This window comes from Ictidomys tridecemlineatus, chromosome 7 (assembly GCF_052094955.1).
Source record: "Ictidomys tridecemlineatus isolate mIctTri1 chromosome 7, mIctTri1.hap1, whole genome shotgun sequence".
NCBI lineage: Eukaryota > Metazoa > Chordata > Mammalia > Rodentia > Sciuridae > Ictidomys > Ictidomys tridecemlineatus.
In genome coordinates this window covers 75,817,573-75,837,176 of record NC_135483.1, presented here as the reverse complement: position 1 = coordinate 75,837,176, position 19,604 = coordinate 75,817,573, and the positions used below count along the sequence as shown (strand labels likewise).

General features: G+C 35.7%; 1 protein-coding gene across 7 annotated transcripts in view; it reads right to left on the bottom strand.

Moving 5' to 3' along the window:
- The window catches only part of LOC101965562 (ST18 C2H2C-type zinc finger transcription factor), a 107,449-nt gene that overhangs the window by 21,701 nt on the left and 66,144 nt on the right, over positions 1-19,604 (bottom strand). For all 7 annotated transcript variants that reach the window (XM_078017177.1, XM_078017176.1, XM_078017180.1 and 4 more), the window contains 3 exons: positions 12,218-12,463; positions 4,927-5,042; positions 263-325 (listed from right to left, as the gene is read on the bottom strand). In XM_078017177.1, coding sequence (XP_077873303.1) covers positions 263-325; positions 4,927-5,042; positions 12,218-12,463 — 425 coding nt within the window. The remainder of the gene's footprint in view (positions 1-262; positions 326-4,926; positions 5,043-12,217; positions 12,464-19,604) is intronic.

Genomic DNA, 19,604 nt, shown 5'->3' with positions numbered 1-19,604 from the left:
ACTTAGATTTAGACAGGACCAAAGCTGGACATGAGCCCCTAACTCTGGTTCTGTCACTTACACTAGAGTTTGTTTTTTTTTTTCCAAGAATCATGATTCCTATATGTCATAATTTTATTTCTGAAAAACAAAAATAAACCCAAACCTAACTAACTCAGTCTCCACTTCCTGATCCAAATGATATCTTGCTAGAACAGATGAGGATAAGTAATTGCAACAGAGTAAGATGAGGAAAACCTGACTGCAGGAGGTTGTTGGGTACCTGCGATGAGATGCATAGTTTCCTGTGACATGGCCACTTCCATCACATCCTGGTGTTGGACAGCTGGGTCAACAGAAAAACACATCATTGGAGTCAAATGCATTTCACAGAGTCATTTACCCTACCTGATAGATTACCAAGCAGCTTTTCCCTTCAAGATAAGTTAACATTGTATAGGGCACAAGCAGAAAATAGTGAAATAAGGATTTATATTGGCTTTTATATAAGAAAAGTACACTAAAAACAGGGCATGCTGAATTACTTTTTTAGTTATCGGTGTCCAACATCATATTCAATTCTCTGATTCAAATGATGTAAGAACATGACACTAACATTTATATCTTGGTGATTTTGTAAGTCAGCAACAATTAGTGTTCTATTTCTTTGAAAATATAAATTCTATAAAAATGAACATTATAAATCCATGCTTTATTATGACTACAGATTTTAAGAATACTGGCACCAATTATATGATAGATTCCAGAAAGGAATTTTTGTAAGTTTTTAAAACTAGGCAACCTAATAACTTCATAAACACTGACAGCAAAAGAAGAAAACCTTTCACTGGAAAATAAGTGGATATTTTAGATGGGGAAGTTGCTGACAGTACAGGAACAGTTTAGTTGGCAAAGCTTGTGAGCAATTTCACCCAAAGCTGTAACTCAATAAAGACGATCCCTAATTCATGACTAGCCCAAGAATATACTCTTGGGACATCTGCCAAAGGTCATCCACTGTAATGGAAGCCCCTATACTTCACTAACTCAGATCGTGTCTTGGGATTTTTGTGTGTGTTTAAAAAAATAATGCAAGAAGTTAGTTATCTTTAGAAGTTTTCCTTCCACGATTAGTAGGTTCCTTGGTTTTTCAGTCATTTAATTTCCTCTGATGCTGCTGAAGAGTCACTTGTTCAGAGGAAGCAGATTGACCCCATCTGCTTAGCACTATTTGTGGCAGTGTTAAGAATCAGAAGAAAAAAATCAATTACATCATTTGTACATCTTATTTTCTCTGACATCCTGCTCAGAGTGAAGTCTTACCTATACATTCTGAATAAGAATTTAATCTTTTTTTTAAGTTTTATTTTTCCATTTTAGTTTCTTTTCTTTTTTTTTTTTTTTTAAAAAAAACCCTTTATTTTGTTTATTTTATTTTTATGTGGTGCTGAGGATCAAACCCAGGGCCTCACAAGTGCTAGATGAACATTCTACCAATGAGTCACAACCCCAGCCCCAAGAATTTAATCTTTGAAAGCACATTTTGGGATAGATTGATTTTAACATTCTAATATTTTATGAATCATTATTTTCTTCTGAATTATTATTTTCTAAGTATCCCCCCCCAAGTGGTACTTTCCAATATTTTTCAGGTAACCTAAAGACTCTACAATCATTAGAACTCTCAAAGGGATGTCTGGCTTTCAGAGCTTGATTCAAGCTGAGTAAACTAACTCTCCCCTTTTCCTGGATAGGATATAAGAAAGTTAAAATAAATACATGTAAAAAAGTAAAAGATAAATTAACAGGATTATTATTATTATTATTATTATTTGCTAGTGCCTTCATCTCATCCACAACTCTTTTCTGAGCATTATCCATCTGGAATCTTGAGAAGGTAGATCTGTTTCATTTGCTTACTCTCCACTTCAGAATTCATCGCCACCTAGTGTTCCACAGAAGCATTGCATTTATTTTATTTTTAATTTTATTTTTTTCAATTACATTAACATTGCCCAAAAGGCAAAGAGGTAGGGGCTGGGGTTGTGGCTCAGAGGTAGAGTGCTCACCTAGCACAAAGCACTGGGTTTCATCCTCAGCACCACATAAAAATAAGTAAATAAAATAAAGGTGTTGTGTCCAACTACAACTAAAAAAAGTAGTAAAAAAAAAAGGGAAGAAGTCACAATTATTTTTAGACTAATTACATGTACATTACCTATGAAACACAGTAACAAGATATGCATTTGATTAACTGATAATTTTTGTGGAAAATGTTTGGTGGTATATAAATGTCAAAAAATAAAGAAATTATAAGTGGCAACATTATAGTGGAAAATGTTTCTGTTTAGGATTTTGATAGCTAGATTTAATTCCAAATCTATGGTGAAAAATCTTACATGATAACATATGCCAATAACCACTGGATGATATATTCTGGGAAGGTTTGCACACGAAAATATCAAAATTAAAGGCAGATAACTAGTTAATTCCCTTAGTGAGTATCATTCAAGCTCTACACAAATTCAAAAATAGTTGATATAATAAAAAATTCTAAAGTATAATTAATTTAATGTTAGAAACAAAGTTAAACATAATAAGATAGGGTGACTCTGTAAGTAGCAAGATTTTCCTAAAACATACTAATACTAATATAAATATATATATTTATATTAGTATTAGTAATATATATATGACATCCTTCAAAACACTCTTCCTGCCTGTAAAATAGGTGTCCTGTATGGTCTCTGAGAGTGTTAATTTCCTAGTAATTCATGAATATGCCAAAAAATTCATTCAAAACTTTTTCAAAATCTTTGCGATGTTTCCTGTTTTTTATTTAGCTTTGTTTATATATGTGTGTCTTAAGAAGTGCAGATTACAAAAAATATTTTGCATGACATTAAGTTTGCAATGACTTCCAGCAATTTCCAACAATCCACCCTCAAAAAATAAAAATTTGCCATTTTTGAAGATATTAAAAAATACTGTGTAGAAAGAAAATCCATCCAAAGATAAGCAAGCTCAGATAGGTAGGTCCATGTGGGAATAAGTGGACGGCTCACCCAAGTGGTCTCTTGGAAAGAAACAGTGTTTGATGGAATCTAAGTTACTATATGTTTGCTACCATCCATTATGTGTCTACCCCCAAGTCTCAGGGGGTAGACACATAATGGATGGTACAAGAACATAATATTTGAGCCTATGAAATCCTTAAATAATGCACATTCTGAACTTATGTAAAAGCCATTCACATGTTGACACAGCAAACTGATGCTGGACTGGGAATAATCCCATCGGATGCCTAGTATGTACAGTCTCTGTACTAGGCACCAACATTTGAGATGTGTTCCCAGGTCACTGTGCATGTAGCTGGGGAATAAGAGGCAGCAAAGTATATATTATGCACAGTTATGATTCCAAGTGGGGAACAAAAACTTGAGGAATAGCACCTGTGCCCTCTGGGACTTATTCTTGGCAAGGAGACAGACACTAGAGAACAGAGGTGAAAGGAAATGCATATGTCAGATGGTGAGAAATGCTTCTGATAAAGAAAAGATCTAGAAAACTGGGCAGACATGTCAAGACTGGAAGGTAAGGAACTGCAGTAGCAAAAAGACCTCTGAGGGAGCAGAGGTTGAAAACTACAGAAGCCCTGGGGACAGAGTTCTGGGAAAAGGAACAGCAACTGCAAGGACTTGGGGCAGGTGCTGTCTTGGTGTGCTGGAGGGAAGCGGGAGGGGAAGGGAGAAGACAGAGCTCCCTTCTGCAGGATGTGAGTCAGGAAGTCACAGTTAGAGATGGTAGAACAGGAGAATCAGGACATCCAAATGGGAGGGGCTTCCTGCAGAATGTAACAAGAATGGTGACCTTATGGTGGCTTTACAGGAACAATGAAATAAAAGCCTGTCTGGAAAAGATTCAAGAGGGAAACTGAGTCACATACTATTGACAACTTTCTTGAGTTCAGCTGTAAAAGAAAAAAGAGAGAGCGCCCAGGTGGAGAGTCTCCTGGGTCAGAAGTTTTTAAATTTACTTTTAATGGACAAATTTAAGTATTTTATGCAGAGAGATACAGAGCAGGAAAAGTTACTGTTCTCTGGAAACTCTCATTAACTGGTAGCTATAAATGTATTTATGTACGAACATAGTTGATTAGTATTTAATCATTTATATATGAAAAATAGTTTCCTGCGTTTTATTCATTTACTAGTACTGCTTTTAGTACTTCTGTCTGTATTTCTTTTATGTTTATTTTTAATTGATACTTGAAAATGGTACATATTTAGGGGGTATGATGTGTGCTTGGATACATGTATTACATTGTATAATGATCAAATCAGGATAATTGATCTTGAAATCCTTTTTTTTTTTTTTTGAGTCAAAACACTCCTCAGAGTATGCAAGGAAAATCATTCACTCCTTTACCCAAGTAACATTTGATTCAAATGTTACAAGCTTAGCACATTTCCTAAGCCAAGCCTTAGACATTCTGGAGTCAATGGACCTCAAGTTGGGAACTTCAAACCGTAATATCTGCATTTCTACTTGTTCTAGATTATTTCATTTTCTTAGACATTTATTTTTTAGTTGGACACAATATCATCTTTATTTTATTTATTTATTTTTATGTGGTGCTGAGGATCAAACCCAGGGCCTCTCATGTGCTAGGCAAGCACTCTACCACTGAGACACAACCCCAGCCCATAGATTATTTCATTTTTTAATCAACAGATTTTCAGTTCTCTTAGCATAAGGACCACATTGTGTACATTTTTGTAGCATATTTATTTCAATGCATAGGTTGAACATTTAACTACCGACTAGTTGAAACTGCCCTAAGAGTCCTAAAGTCAAATGGACAAGCCAGATATTATTACCAAAAATCATGAACTAGAGTCTCTCGACTCCAGGATCTTACAGGGTACAGCACTGGATACCACTTACGTGATTAGTTCTTTTTTGAGATCTCTTGCATGGAGCTTGGGTTTAGGACTTGGTATAGAGACCTCTCCAGGAAATTTTTTTTCCTCTAAATTTTCCAGAGAGTTCACTGGGTCTTTCTGGAGGAAAAAAAAAAGACCGAAGCCATTAGGGAACCCTGAAATGACAACTCAATTTGAAGTGATTGGAGTCGGGTTTAAGTTTTGACTGAAAAGATTTAGCTGAAATACTACAAAGAATTTGCATAAGAAATAAATAAGATAATGAATAAAAGGATATGTTTGATTGTCAGGGACCTTTACCCTAAGCGAAGAGAAATTATAACTGTTGGGGAATACCTTTGGAAAGTTCTTAGCAAATACGATTATAGAGACATTTCTTGTAATTGAGTGAATATGTTAGTATGTTTCAATTTTTTTTTCTGTACAATAAGTAGTTCTAGAGAACACAGGCATAATTCTTTACAGCAGTCACAACAGCAGTAAGATGAAAGGAATATTGCAAAAATGAATCACAGAGTTTTAACATATGAGTCTAGGTTAACAGAATGCTCATTCCAATACACAAATAATTAACATCTAAATTATGTGTTTAAATCTGTAATAGCTGAGGCCATGGTATTTAGTCTTTTAATTTCATTTTTCTAGATAACTGCTTTTATTTTCACAACACTTTCTTGTTTTTCTTTTCTTTTTTGCTAACTTAGTATCTTGTAATGCTTTTAATCGTTACATGGATGGCATTTCTTGTTGGATATTATTGATTTTCATGGGTTTTTTTTAAAGCTTAATATTGATCTTGATCCCATAAGAGTCACTAATCTTTCCAAATCATTCATTTACCAAGTGGTATATTATCTCACAGAAAACTCGTGACAGTTTTCCTCAATCATATAATTAGCTTACTTTTATCATTAAGCTCATATCCAGTAAACACAATACTTTCTGGATTTAAAATTAAAATCATGTTAACTAATATAGAACACCATATTCCAAATCTTGAAAGTATTGATCTATTTAGGGTAAGTAAACTATTTTGGATTGTTTGAACTAAATTTCATTTAATTTAAATGGATATAAAAATGCTGCAGCATAATATAATTTTAATGATTCTGAATCTACATTCAAAAGCAATGGAAAAACAAAAATTCCTGAATTTTTTAAACCAATGAAAAATTCTGAACACTGATATCATTATCAAGGCAAATGTAAATTCTTCATTCTTTACTTGGTAACAGTTCAATTATTTTACACATGAGTATGCTGTACTAAATACACTGGTAACTCTTTCAAGTGATATTATTATTAGATCAAATTAAAAGAACTTGGTTTGGTTCGATTTCTGTCATTTACACGCTAATTTACTGAAAAATAAAATACTAACTGATTTTGTAAAGTTTATGTCCAAATTACACATTGAAAGAAGAAACTGCAGATGAAAAGAACTAATTGGACCAATAGACTACAAATGTATGGAATGGTAACAAATGAAGTACTGTAAGTGCTCACTATCCATTGGATACCATGTACAATTATACTATTAACAGACAATATCACTGTTTTATCTTTAGCATGTTCTGTGTATTTTATTACTTTAGCTTTTTCCCCAGGTATTTAAGAAAATTTCTACTATTTTCCCCCTGAAACATTTAGTCATTGGAATAACACAGAATATTGATAAAAAGTGAAGATTTATTAGGCAGAAATAATTTTAAAATAATGAGAGGGTATTTAAAAATAAAAATAATATTTTCTAAAGATTTAAAATAGGACCAGGGTTATGGCTTAGTGGTAGAGCGCTTGCTAGCTTGCATGAGGCACTGGTTTCAATCCCCGGCACCACATGAAGAAAAAATAAAATAAAATAAAGGTATTGTCTCTGTCTACAACTAAAAAATAAATTAAAAAAAGATTTGAAATAATTTTTTATCTCACAATTAAAAAATATACTAGCTGATGGAAATATACATTCAAAAGTCAAAGGAAGTGTATGTTTCAAAATAGTTATCTATTTGGTATAAAGACAAGTGCTATTTTAAAGTCACCTCCATGGAATTCTCATCAAGACACATGATTGAAGATCATCTTTTTAAAGTTTTACAGTGTAAAAGACTAAAGTAAAGCAATTCTTAATTTTAAAGGCTAAACCTGATCAGCCTCCCCCACCCCCATCCACTCCATTTGGGACCATCTGATTCAGTTTGGGTAGTAATTTCCACTCTAATTTAGAAATGTCTTGGCTTTTTGAAAATAGAGGCAAAAGCTAAAGCTAAAGTCAATATTGTCTCAGTGTGGAAGAACCTTTGTTTTTCTGTTTAGATGCTGACGTTTTAACAAAAATGGCACTAAGTAAAAAGTATTATTTCATTATTTTCTTTATGATAGAGTTCAGAACAAAGTCTGAGGAACCTTGTATATTTACACAGGAACACATGAATGTTTCCATTGTTGTTTGATGGCTGAATTTGTACATTATGGAAGGCAAAAGAAGGGGGAGGATTTTGAAAGAAATGATCAATTACAAAATTGTGTGAATTATATTTGACTAAAAGGCATTCACACACACACACACACACACACACACAAACATATATATGCAAACACACATACATATATATCCCCCACACCCCTGCCCCAGTACTGGGGATTGAATCCAGGGCAGTTCCACCACTGAGCTATTTCACCAATGATTTTTATTTTTTATTTTGGGACAGGGTATCACTAAGTTGCCCAGACTGGTCTCAAACTCACAAACTGCCTCAGTCTCCTGAGTAGTGGGATCACAGGCATATGCTACTGTGCCTGACTATCATGCATGGTATTTAATCTGATATAATAATATGTGACAATGTTTTAAAAATATATTTTTTATTGGTGATGACCTTTTAAATATTATATCACTTAAAAAAACCTCTAGGTTCTCATGTATGCAACTGATTTGTAAAATAACCATCTTTTTTCACTTTTCTTTGCTTCACATCTACCTCAAGAAACTTGCAGAGAGTATATATTCAAATACATGTGGCCATCACTAAAAGAATTCTTAGATTAGTTATGTTACAAAAACACTTTATACTGGATGGATTCCTAAAGAGCACCCCGTGTAAAATCACTGATAGCATTTATGAGATTTTTTTTAACCAAAATTTAAAGTATCACTTTGGAAATAATAATTTTATCCCATGCAAGATGTGTAAGAGAGAACATGGTATGTACATGTGTGTTTCAAGTATGTGTATGCAATGAAATTCTTTAATGTACAGATGGAAGTTTATATTGATTTCAGTAAAGACCAGAACATAATGATAACATGAATAACAGATAATAGCATCTGGCACTTTTAACATTTTAAGCCCTGAAATCTTTGGAGAACTGACAGTTGAATGAAACTGACAGCCCTAGTTATTTCTCAGTACTTTCCTTTCGAGATATTTTGAGTTTTTTCCAAATTCAGGATTTTTTTTTTAAGGGGGCATCTGGACAGGCTATTTCACTGAGAGAGACAGACAATATTTTCTGAAAATTACCACCAAAATTAAGCAACTGTTATGCATATGAACTAGATAACAATGAATTAGAAATAATCACTCGATTTCTGGTCATGTAAATGTTGTGTGTATGTTGTGTGTGGCACAGAGGAGGTGGCAAAGTGGCAAAGGGAAGGATGGACAGGAGCAGGACACACCACATTCTGGTGTTCAAACATTCTTGATGTATTGTCGGAGCCACATGCAGCAATTCCAAGAGAGCTCACTGGGAAGTGACAAGAAAGACCCAGTGCTGTAACTGGTTTCTGTGTACACACATGGAGACCTGCCTAGGTCAGAGGACTTTGGTTTTGCATCCTCAAAAATACCAGTGACAATGGGCTTCCATCACACTTTGCCACACACCATCTCTTCATTATTTGTAAACTTTAATTTCTCTCCCCCCTCCTCTCTCTGTGTGTCTCGGGGCATTACGGTTCCCCCTTTCTCTCCATTTTCCCTTCTGAACCTAATACTTAAATTCTGTATAACAAGGTCCAACAACTATAACTCCCCAAGCATCACTTTTCTCCTCTAAAAATATGTGATGCCAATCCTGCCTTGCAGGATTTTTGGGATAATGAGACACTATATAGAAACATTCTTTGTCTTTACTCTTGTTGCACATAGTATCCTTCTGATACCCTTTCCATGATGACACTGAATTCAAACTACCTTTTCAAAATAATACCTATCAAGCCTCACATTTTATTTTCAAGATTCAGAACAGGATGTGATAAATACTCCGTTAGTAGATCACCCTGGCACACATAAAAGAACAAAGTACAAGGGTGAGAAATTGTACTGGGGAGTTAACAATGATTCAGGAGCACTTTGTGTGTGTCCCCATCAACTACAGCTTCTCAAGCAATGACTCACCCTGTGCAGACAGCTGGGACAATAAGGTTTCAGCCTAAAAACATATTTTGCCAACTCAAACGTACAGCAAGCACTTTGAGTCCAAAAATGAGAATCTCTGGTGTTCTCCTTGTCACTGTCAGTGGCCCTGAATTTTGACATAGGTTCTAAATTCCAGATTTCAGAATACTCAGGTTGAAAATTGCAGCAGTAAAAGATCCAGCTGTGAAATCTGAAGAGAGTCTGTCATTCTCAAAAAAAAAAAAAAAACCCTTAAAAAACCCCTCCTTCAAATATTTGTGTATTTGCAGGGATATGAAATATTGTCACAAATCTATATGCATTAGATAAACATTCTTCAATTGAATCTTTAAAGTTATCAAGATGAATCAAAGTGTTTTTTAAAATTATGCAAAAAAACACAGTTAGAAAGTAAATATAAAATATTTGTTATGAAACTCATTTTTTGCCTTTCTGGGTAATGGGAAAGATAGCCAAGGAAATAATGAAGCGGGGGTATTCAGAATATAAGGGGTGCAATGTTGACACTAAGACTAAGGGCACACAATTATAATCAATGCCAAACAATACAAGATACTCTACACAAAAATGAGAATCTACTTGAAGAAAATTTGCTTTATTACTACTCAGGACTGGATATCTCTGTCTGACATGAGTTTGAATACTGCAGAAGCTTTCTGCTGAATACACTGACCAAGGTCCCTTGACAACATAGTCACATGGATAAGGACAGAAATCCTAGGTGCCACTTTGCACATGGCATTGAGATGCACCCAGAGATTATAACACCCTGGGATTTTGACCCTGTACAATTCATGCAAGAACAGGGAGGCAGTTACAGTTACCTTGTATAGTATTATCCTTCATGGATAATAATGACTTCTATTCAACCCACAACCACAGATCCTGTGCTTAGTGTTAGGTATGCCTTTAAGGGAGTGTGTGCCATATGCTATGATTAACTGGCAATTGACTGGCTGGAGATTAAGCAGTCTTGTGAATTGAAGAGTATCTCCCTTTGCAAAAGCACACTTGTATGTAGTGGGATTAAATCAACAATCTTGACCTGGGAGGACTTTACCTCCAAGCAACCTGCCCACTTTCTAGCATGCTTCAGACTTCCATTTCAGACAAGTGGTGCAGCATGACCAAGTAATGTGAATGGGGATAGATTTCTAGATTTTATAAACAGATGCAAGTTCAGTGTAAGGTTTTTTTTTTGTTTTTTTTTTTGCACAAGCCTGAATGGCAATGGATTATTATGGTGGACAGAAGAGATGCACCTTTTAGAATTATCACACATTATTTAAATAAAAGTATTTCCTAAAATACAGCTTGAGAAACCCTATTCTGAAAATCCAAATCCAAAATGCCAATGTGATACTTAAAAATTTTCTTTCAATTTTGCAGCATTTTGAATTTCAAAATTTTGCATTAGGGAAGTTCAACCAATAGTCTATGCAAATATTCCAAAGTCTGAAAACCTCCAAATTCTGAAACATTTCTTGTCCCAAGCAATTCAGATAAGGGGTACTCAACTTGCTGTATTGTGACAGATTGATTCCAGACTTTAGGTGAAGTTTTAAAAGCCCAGCAAAATAAAGTGAAGAAAGTCAGTAGGGCACATTTTAATTAAAAGCCACTGTGGTATGACTCCCTTCATCTTTCCACGTGATATCAGGGATGGTGGGGCTTCTTCTGGGTACCCATCTCTGACAACCCCATGCAGGGTTAGCTGTTCCGTCCTCTCCATATTGGGTGTCTGCCTGTGCTACTCTGTTTACCAGTGCTTTTGGATATGGGTCAGTCCTCCTATTGAATTCTGAGCACAGGTGTGACTGAGATGCACATGCAACATGGAAGTGGATCTATCTGTTGCTGCAACTCACTGTTTGGACTTGTAGATGCCAGTGAAAGTGTGTGGAGAAAAAGAAGGGAAGGCGGGAGGGAGGAAGGAAGGAAAGGAAGGAGGATTTGGAAACAACCCAATCTTGTGATCACTGCTGTGTATACTGACTCACACTCTGAGATGTTAAAGCCAAAATCATATTAGATCCCCACCTCCCACAAGTCTGTGAACTCAGAAAGCTGAAAAAGAAGGTATATACTTCTGGAGAGAATGGCTATTTCAGTCCTTTAAACGTATCAAGTGACAATCCCATCAATGACTTTTCTGACAAAATGCAAAATAGGATCACTCATTGGAATCATTATGTACACACCTGCAATTATAGACAGCTTAAACAATGGGAGTTCTAACTGTCCAAACTTTTAAGTGACACTAAGTAGTTCATGGTGAATCAGGCCAAGTTAAGCAATTCAGTCTATAGAGGTAAAGGTTAAATTGGCTCTGCCAGGTAACAACTTCTGGCTTTGAGGATAAAAACACCTCAGAGATAACCAAATACACAAATAAGTCTCCTCAACTTTGGGATTGATACAATTTATATATCCAACATTTATGATCCAGTACTCCAAACAACGACTCTAAACATAGACATGCCAACACAGTTCCTTCATGAAACCAAAGAAGCAGATTTGACATGGTTCCAAAACTGTTTCTGATTGGATTTCATCTTCAACCTTCTGGTTCAAAAAGAATTAGTGAGCTGGCATTGCCCCTTTATGATGGGACAGATAATAAAATCAATCTTGCAGTGCAGAAATTGTCACCGTCATGGGGATAAGAGCTACTATAATGAATATTATTTTAGGCAAGTGAAATTTCATGTGAAATTTAAAGTCATCACTTAATCACAATCTAAAACAAGGTATAGGATTCCATACTATAAAAAAGGAATGTGAAATATCACGTAGGAGAAAAAAGCTAGTAATACTCTGTAGTCATGATCTATCTCCAGCTTATTGATTGACACATTGAAACAATACCTCTTTCTCCTCCTCTGTCTTCCCATGAGTTTTGCTATAGTTGATAGGAGTGTCCCAGCCCTCTTGGTCACAGAGAGCCTGATAGAATGCTGCATTGACCAGAATGCTGCTTGTTTTGAATGGGGAAGATGAAGGTGTTGGAATGGTAGTATTAGAGGAAGTTAGGGGTGCAGCCTTGTCCAGGATTCGATTTTTTTTCATGCTTAAGTCCAATGTCCCATTTTCATCCACTTCTATCTCGGCTCCCTGATACACAACAGGAAACAGAAAAACATTTAAGCAGTTTGCAGTTATAGCTGAGCCATGTGGGGCTTTTAAGGGATAATTTTAAATGTAAGCTTTTATGGAAGTATATTTGCTTTTAAATCAAGCTTTCTGATTTGCATTGGGTAATGTTCATTTCTTAGGCAGACTTTTAAGAACAGCTCCATTAGTGAGCTTCATGTTTCTGGGTTTAAATAAAGTAAGCTTAATATAAATAATAAGATGTTCCAAATACTAAGAATATTGGCTAAAATTGTTTTGTGTATGTACACATTTTTAAAGTTTAGCTATAAATCTTCTTTTCTACTTTATAGAATTATTATTCCAAATTCATCATTTAAAGCATTAACATTTGTGTTCATCAAAAGGCACATATAACTCCCCAACTCCCCCATCACAATATTAAAGTAACATGAGAAATATGCAAACATAACCAGCTGGAAGAGAATCTTTATTGGAATATCATATAAATATGAAAGCAATGTTTCACCCTAGGTTATTTGAACTGGAAAGCTTTGTTAAATCATGGTGGGTGAGAAGAGAGAGGCAGACAGTGCAACCAGACTTCACACTCAGGGGCCCTCAGGTAGCAGCTGATGGTGTGACTATTTGGGGTTTAATAATGATAACTTCAGGAAAAAAATGTTTATTTTGCAGATGCTTAGCGTGAGACTTAAAACTAATGTTGCTCCTTGTGATACCTTTTGCCAAGCTTTTTCAATTTTTAATTTTTTAAGAAACAGTATTGCATTCTGTATTTGGCTCAAGTCCCAATAAACTGCTCATGTGTTCTGGATCTGCTTCAAGATTCACACCACAGGGTGGCTTGTATAGAGTCAGGAATTGCAAACATTGCCATGCAGTAACTCCACAAAGCTGGAAGAATATGCTTGTCATTTTTCCAAATAGGTCAAATAACACCTTTCTGGTACATTCAACATCATCTATCAATTCACAATTAACTTCTTGACAGTTTCTTTACTCTTTCCTTTTGGTTGGTAAAGCAAAAGTCCTGAACATATTAGCAAGATCCCTAATGCCCACGGTCAACAGTTAACTTTCCGGGGGTTGTATTTTAATTTCTGCCTACTTCTACCCTCTGTCCTCTGAGCATTTGCCACTGAGTCCTGGGCAGCACTTAGTCTGACTTGTCATTTATGCCTGATTAAAAAAAAATAAAAGCACCTCTTCTATTTGCTTGTTTTATGCACAAAGTTCATATTTTCAATCTCTCATTCTACTAGCTAGATATGGTGCATTATATTTGTAGGAGGTAAATACACTTCTAATATGTTGTACTAAGATGCTTTGGCTATATCTTTCTGTCCCTTTTTAGTAAACAGTTTAATCTCCTGTGATAGTTTTAAGCCCTGAATTTGACAGTACAGCTTATCCTGGATAATAACGTAGTAACCACAACATCTTATGCCATCTGTATCATATCAAATATGTTTTTATACCAGCATTAATAAACCTTAGTTACAAAAATCCAAGATATTAACCATATCAGTGCCATGTGCTCTCTCCCTTCCATGATCTCACAATGTATTCTGCCAGAAACGCATCAAAACAATTTTTGGCTTTATAGCTGATATGTAACTATAGCAATGAAAGAGAGCTATAGTAATCAAGTTTAATGGCCAACGTAAAGTAAAATGCTAAATATTGTAGTTGCTGACATTTTTCATAAAAAAATTAAAAAAAAAACTTGGGTTAAGACTGCACAACCAACATTCACATAAAATTCCAGACCTCTGTGACAGATGGCTTAGGAAAAAGAAGCCATGTGACTGGGCTGCAGAGTTTTATAGTGCAAAACCCATAAATAGTGCAGATTCAATCTCTCTGAAAAATACAACTATTTCAAGACAACACTCATATATATTTTAGTTTTTACAGAAAAAGAATTCCAAATAGTAAAATTTTTTTTAAAATATGAGAAATTCTAGGAGTTGTTATGATTATACATCTTGAGTAATCAGGGCTTGAGTGAAAAATAGAATCCCTCCTAATGTTTAAAAGAGGTGCTTTTGTAGACCCATGCCCTAGCCGGCTGCTCTGAGCACCTGACTTGACTCAGAGAGTGAGCTGCATGTTGGGGAGCCGGGTACAGATGGGCTCTAAGTAAGCACACAGATGCATTCAACAATTACACACAGTAACAGCTAAGGGTCCCTTTCTGCCCATAGATGGGAGATCGCACATTTATAGCATGGTTTTTTATTCAGAGCAATATCAATAGGCATCACTTCTCTGGGCTTGAAACTCTAAATGGCAACACAAAAGTGGGGGGAAGGTAGGAGAGGCCAGTGGAGGGAAGAGGCTACAGTGACAGCTCATATGGTCCTGTCCCTCCCACCCCTTCTGACATTTTGATTCTTCAGTGATATTTGGGATCCTTATATTAAGAATTTAACGTATGTTTTAAGTTTTTTTGAGGCTAGGGTATACTTTCCATCCTGGGCAAATCATCAAGGTCCATCTATTTCAGCCATTTTTGAGTGATACTACCTACCTTTTATGTATTCAATGAATTACTGAGAAAGCATTTTATTGTGTTTAAGATGCTATATTTTGGAGAAAAAATAAACTTGAGAAATAGATTGTTTCTCCCTTGAAGGGGCTTGTTTTGTGCCTATAGATTTCTAGTGAGAGATAATTTGATAATTATATGTAAATATTATTATTAAATTGAAAGTTGAAAGAATTAGTGATTATAATCTTTATTTGTACCACAAAATAAGCACTGACATCACTATCCAACAACAGAAAAATGGTTAATGAAATGGTACACATTATATGGTCAGTAAAATGTTAATTATGAGGTCTGAGTAACAAGTGATATGGAAAATCTTCATATCATTGAAAATAGGAAAGAGCATGACATTCCTGCTATGCTTACAACTAGGGAAAAGAGATAATTTGTTTTTGAAGACTAAGAGGGAAAACACATAAATTACCATACTTGTATTTAGAGAATAGGCTTACAGCTGTTTTCCTTCATTATTTTCCAAGCAAATGATAATATTATCTTGTTTTGACAATTAAAAATTATACATTTAATAGGGGTAGGAATGAAAATAGAATGAACTGGACGTTATTATCCTATGTACATGTATGATTACATGACCTGTGTGATTCTATATCATGTACCCAGACGAATGAGAAGTTATGCTCCTCTTATGCATGGTGTGTCAAAATGCATTCTATTGTCATGTAGAACTAATTAGAATAAAAATCGTATATTTAAATATGTTGCTGATGTGAAAACTTTATCATTTTACCTAAATATTCTGATTATGAAAATTCCTAATTTTCACAACATTGATAAAATAAGACATATTGCTTTCCTTCTTTTTCAAACTCTCTATTAACCCACGAGAGATCACCTGCCATCTTTTGACTTGGCAGGAAGGAAGTGCAACCTAAGTGTCATTCCACTTAGGTTTCTGCTGCAATTCACCCCTGGCTTTCTCTCACAGCCTCTGTTCTTTCATTCTTGCTTCTGTTCTTTTTATCTGGGGAGTACCCTCTCTGTATTGAAAGCTATCTTCAGTATGTTTTTGAAGTAGGCAGGTTATTAATAAGTAAATGAAATGGAAATATTTTATTCTTACTCAATGACAATCAAGCCTTAAGACTCTTAGCTTATAAGCTTGTGTAATATATTTAACGAAACAGAATGATGGAGTGTAGAGAAGAAATGACTAATGTATAGTGTAAAATTTAAATAAAATTTACAGCCACTTCCCGAAAATCTTTGTCTGGCATTTGAAATCATAGTATTAAACTCTTGGGGGACCGACAGTCTATATAACATAAGGTCTTTTAAAAAAAGAAGTCACATGGATGAGAATTCAAATTTTAATTCCAACAATTGTAGCTGTGCCAGTCAGAGAAAATCATCTAGTATCTTTACAGTACTGTTTCTTCCTCTTCAAAGCTGGAGAATATTAGCTACTTCACTTCTAGAATATTAGGATTAAAATGGATTCATATGGGCAAAGTGTTTATGTATGGTGCCTGGCATATAGTAGGTGTTCTATAAATGATGCTAATAAGGGTTTTTGAACATCAAAAGAGACATACCCCTAGGTTATTAAGTATCTAGTTTTCCTGCACTTACAGGAATAGTCCTTTTGCTCCCTGGGCCAAGACCCTTATCACATTTCACTCACGATGTATGGTTCAATCTGTCCTGATGTTCAAGTTACTGGAGAAGACTGTGTTTGGATTGTAATCATCCAAGGCCCACTAGGCTATTCCTGTTAAGAGGCAGCAGGAATGGTGCTGCGACATCATGTCGTTTCAAGGCCTTGTTCAAGCACAAAACAGACTTTGAACTTTAAACATTTCAAGCAAGTGTCAATTTTTTGTTTTCTTTTAAGGCACACTGTGCATATGTCATTTTGTCTAAACAGGTGGGGAAAACACCAAAACAAACAACAGAATGCTTGGCAAGCAGCAGAGATGAGGATAAAGATAGACTGTGAAGCGTGTTCCTACCTCTGTCGATCAGGGTGGGAGGAAGGAAGGAAAATGGGAAGCGGATTTGACTCAGGCTGGCACAGGCTCTCATGGGGCACTGGAGGAAAGTGCTCAGCAAACCCATGAGGCTCACTCCCTGCCTGTAGGTACCAGGTGCTCTGCTCTTGCCAGGAGTCACAGTATCAAGACCAAGGGGAGGTATTGGAAGCCATGGCTCATTTATGTTTCATGACTCATATTAATTCCAAAGTAAAATGTAGAACATGATAGATATCTTAGAACCAATGAGACTACTATATGTCACACAGAATTACCTTTAACCTTTATGATATTCCTCTAAGACTGGAAAGTACTAATTGTTTTCTACTGACCCGATTCCTTAAAAAGATACTTAAACCACACACAGGCAATTTTGGTGGTACCAATATATTATGCATAGGCCAGATGGCATTTTAACAGATAAATAATTCCTTTAAAAATCTTCTACTTTCAGGAGGCAAAGGGTTCTGTTTGGGCAGTGTCCAGCAATGACTGACAAGTATTGGTGTTCTCCACATTGAGCATAATGGGCGCCTGAGCTTGGTGGAGACTAGCTGGGTGAATGAACAACAACATACACAAGTATGCGCCTTCAGTGCTGGGAAGGGACAGAGAAGCAAAGTGTCTTAGTGTATGAGGCTAAGAAAATATCTGAGAAAAAGTGTATTTTAGTTTATCTGTATCATCTTCCATTATTTTTAGGCCATTCAGGAACTCTAAAATTTTATTGTCCCTCTGAAAACAACCTGTGTTCCCTTGATTTTCCTTAAGGGTGGGGATTTTGCAAATTACCCATTCAGATGTCCCACTAACCTTGGGAGTCAGTTGTGTGCTCACATAGGACATGAAAAAAAAATCTGTATTAGCCCCACCAAGTGGGCACGCAGGCAAATTTTAAGTTAGTGGCATTTGACTTGATTTTAAAAGGTTGTGCCAATAAGTGACAGTCTTATCTTTAATTCATTCTCCTATTGGGTGTGTTAAACAACCGAAGGGAGATATTCATTGCATAAAAGTAAGGAACAAATGGGAACAAAGGGAAAATAAGAAATCAGTTATCATCCAAGTTATGATCAAATTAATAATTGATCTCATCTCTTCAAACTCTATGCTTTATCTAAAACAATGCAAGTCAGGTACCATAACCAGAAGGTCACTTTTTCTGAAGAGTGTGTTGGGGGGGGTACTGGGAATTGAACCCAGGGGCTTTTATATGCTAGGCAAGTGCTCTACCACTAAGGTACATGCCCAGGCCCAGAGGGTCATTTTTTTTATCCTGCTTGTCTGTAAGTTCCTTGAAGGTAAGGTCTGTGGCTTAATCTACCCTTTGACTAGGACAGTCTAGCACTTAGAGACCTTCTGGAGAGTATAACTATGGGTTCTCTGCCAGGATGTCTCTCTAATATACCAAGAATGCTCCATTACAGAAGTATAAGGAAAAGCTGTATATTTCTACATTCTCACTGTTAAGTAAGAAATAAGAGATCAAGAGATCTGTTTATCTGGGCTATCAGAGATAATCATACTAGCAATCTGCCAAGGAGGAAAATCAAATCTAATAGAAGGAGAATCAGGCTAGCATTCAACGTGGAGAGGAAGACTATACTCAACCCTGCTTTAGGAAAAGGCTCAGAGTAAAGTGCGACACTAACAACAGGAAGGACCCACGTAGGCACTGTTTGCTCAGAGGCCATTTTTCAGAGTTAATTGCCTTGGCTTTTTCTCACTTTCACTAGAAGAAATATTTTTTTTGTTGTTTCAGGAATTGGTGAGATATTCTTCTGTATTCAGAAAATAGGATCCAACAAGGGCAGGATTCTACAAATTGTTACGAGTTGTGTGTGAATGTACATGTTGGCAGGATTCTGCACAGTGACGTTGCAGGGTGCCATATTTATTCTATTTTAACAATCACTATGTCCAAGGAGATAATGTTCATAAGAAAATGGCTTTTAAAACTCCTGACAGATCAACTCCTTTAAAACATCTTTCAGCACTTTCTGTTTCTTCCCTCCTCAGCATCACATCAATGGTTTGGTCTCTGCAGACTTGGCTGAGTTGGTAGCGGGAGGCTGAGGCCTACAGTGGAGTCCCAATTACCCCAGGCAAACCCAATCCACTCCATAGAACTGCCTTGGCACATGGGGTGGAAGAATATACATTTGAAATAGACTATTTAAACTGTGCCAATTAAAGTCAGTCTTCTGATCAGAAATGTGTTTTTAAAAGAGAATATACACTAATAAGGAAAAAAAACCATTCAAATGTTTGCCATCTTTGTTACATTGTTTGATGTGAGCAATTTGATGGAACACTAAGAATCTTAAGGTGAAAGACAGAATTCTGAGGAGCATAAAAACATTTACATGTGCAGAGGGAAAGCATGCATCCCAGCACTATTACTTGAGTACTTTAAGTGACATTAATAATTATAATACCAGTAGTCTTATTTTCACAGGACAGCTTAAACCACCAAGAAATAAAGCACTAGCAAGGAAGCTATGTTAGTATTTCTGCGACCAGATCACTATTAGAATATACCTTTAAAAAGAAATTTACTTACTCTAAAATGTGTATTTAAAAATAAAGTTGCATT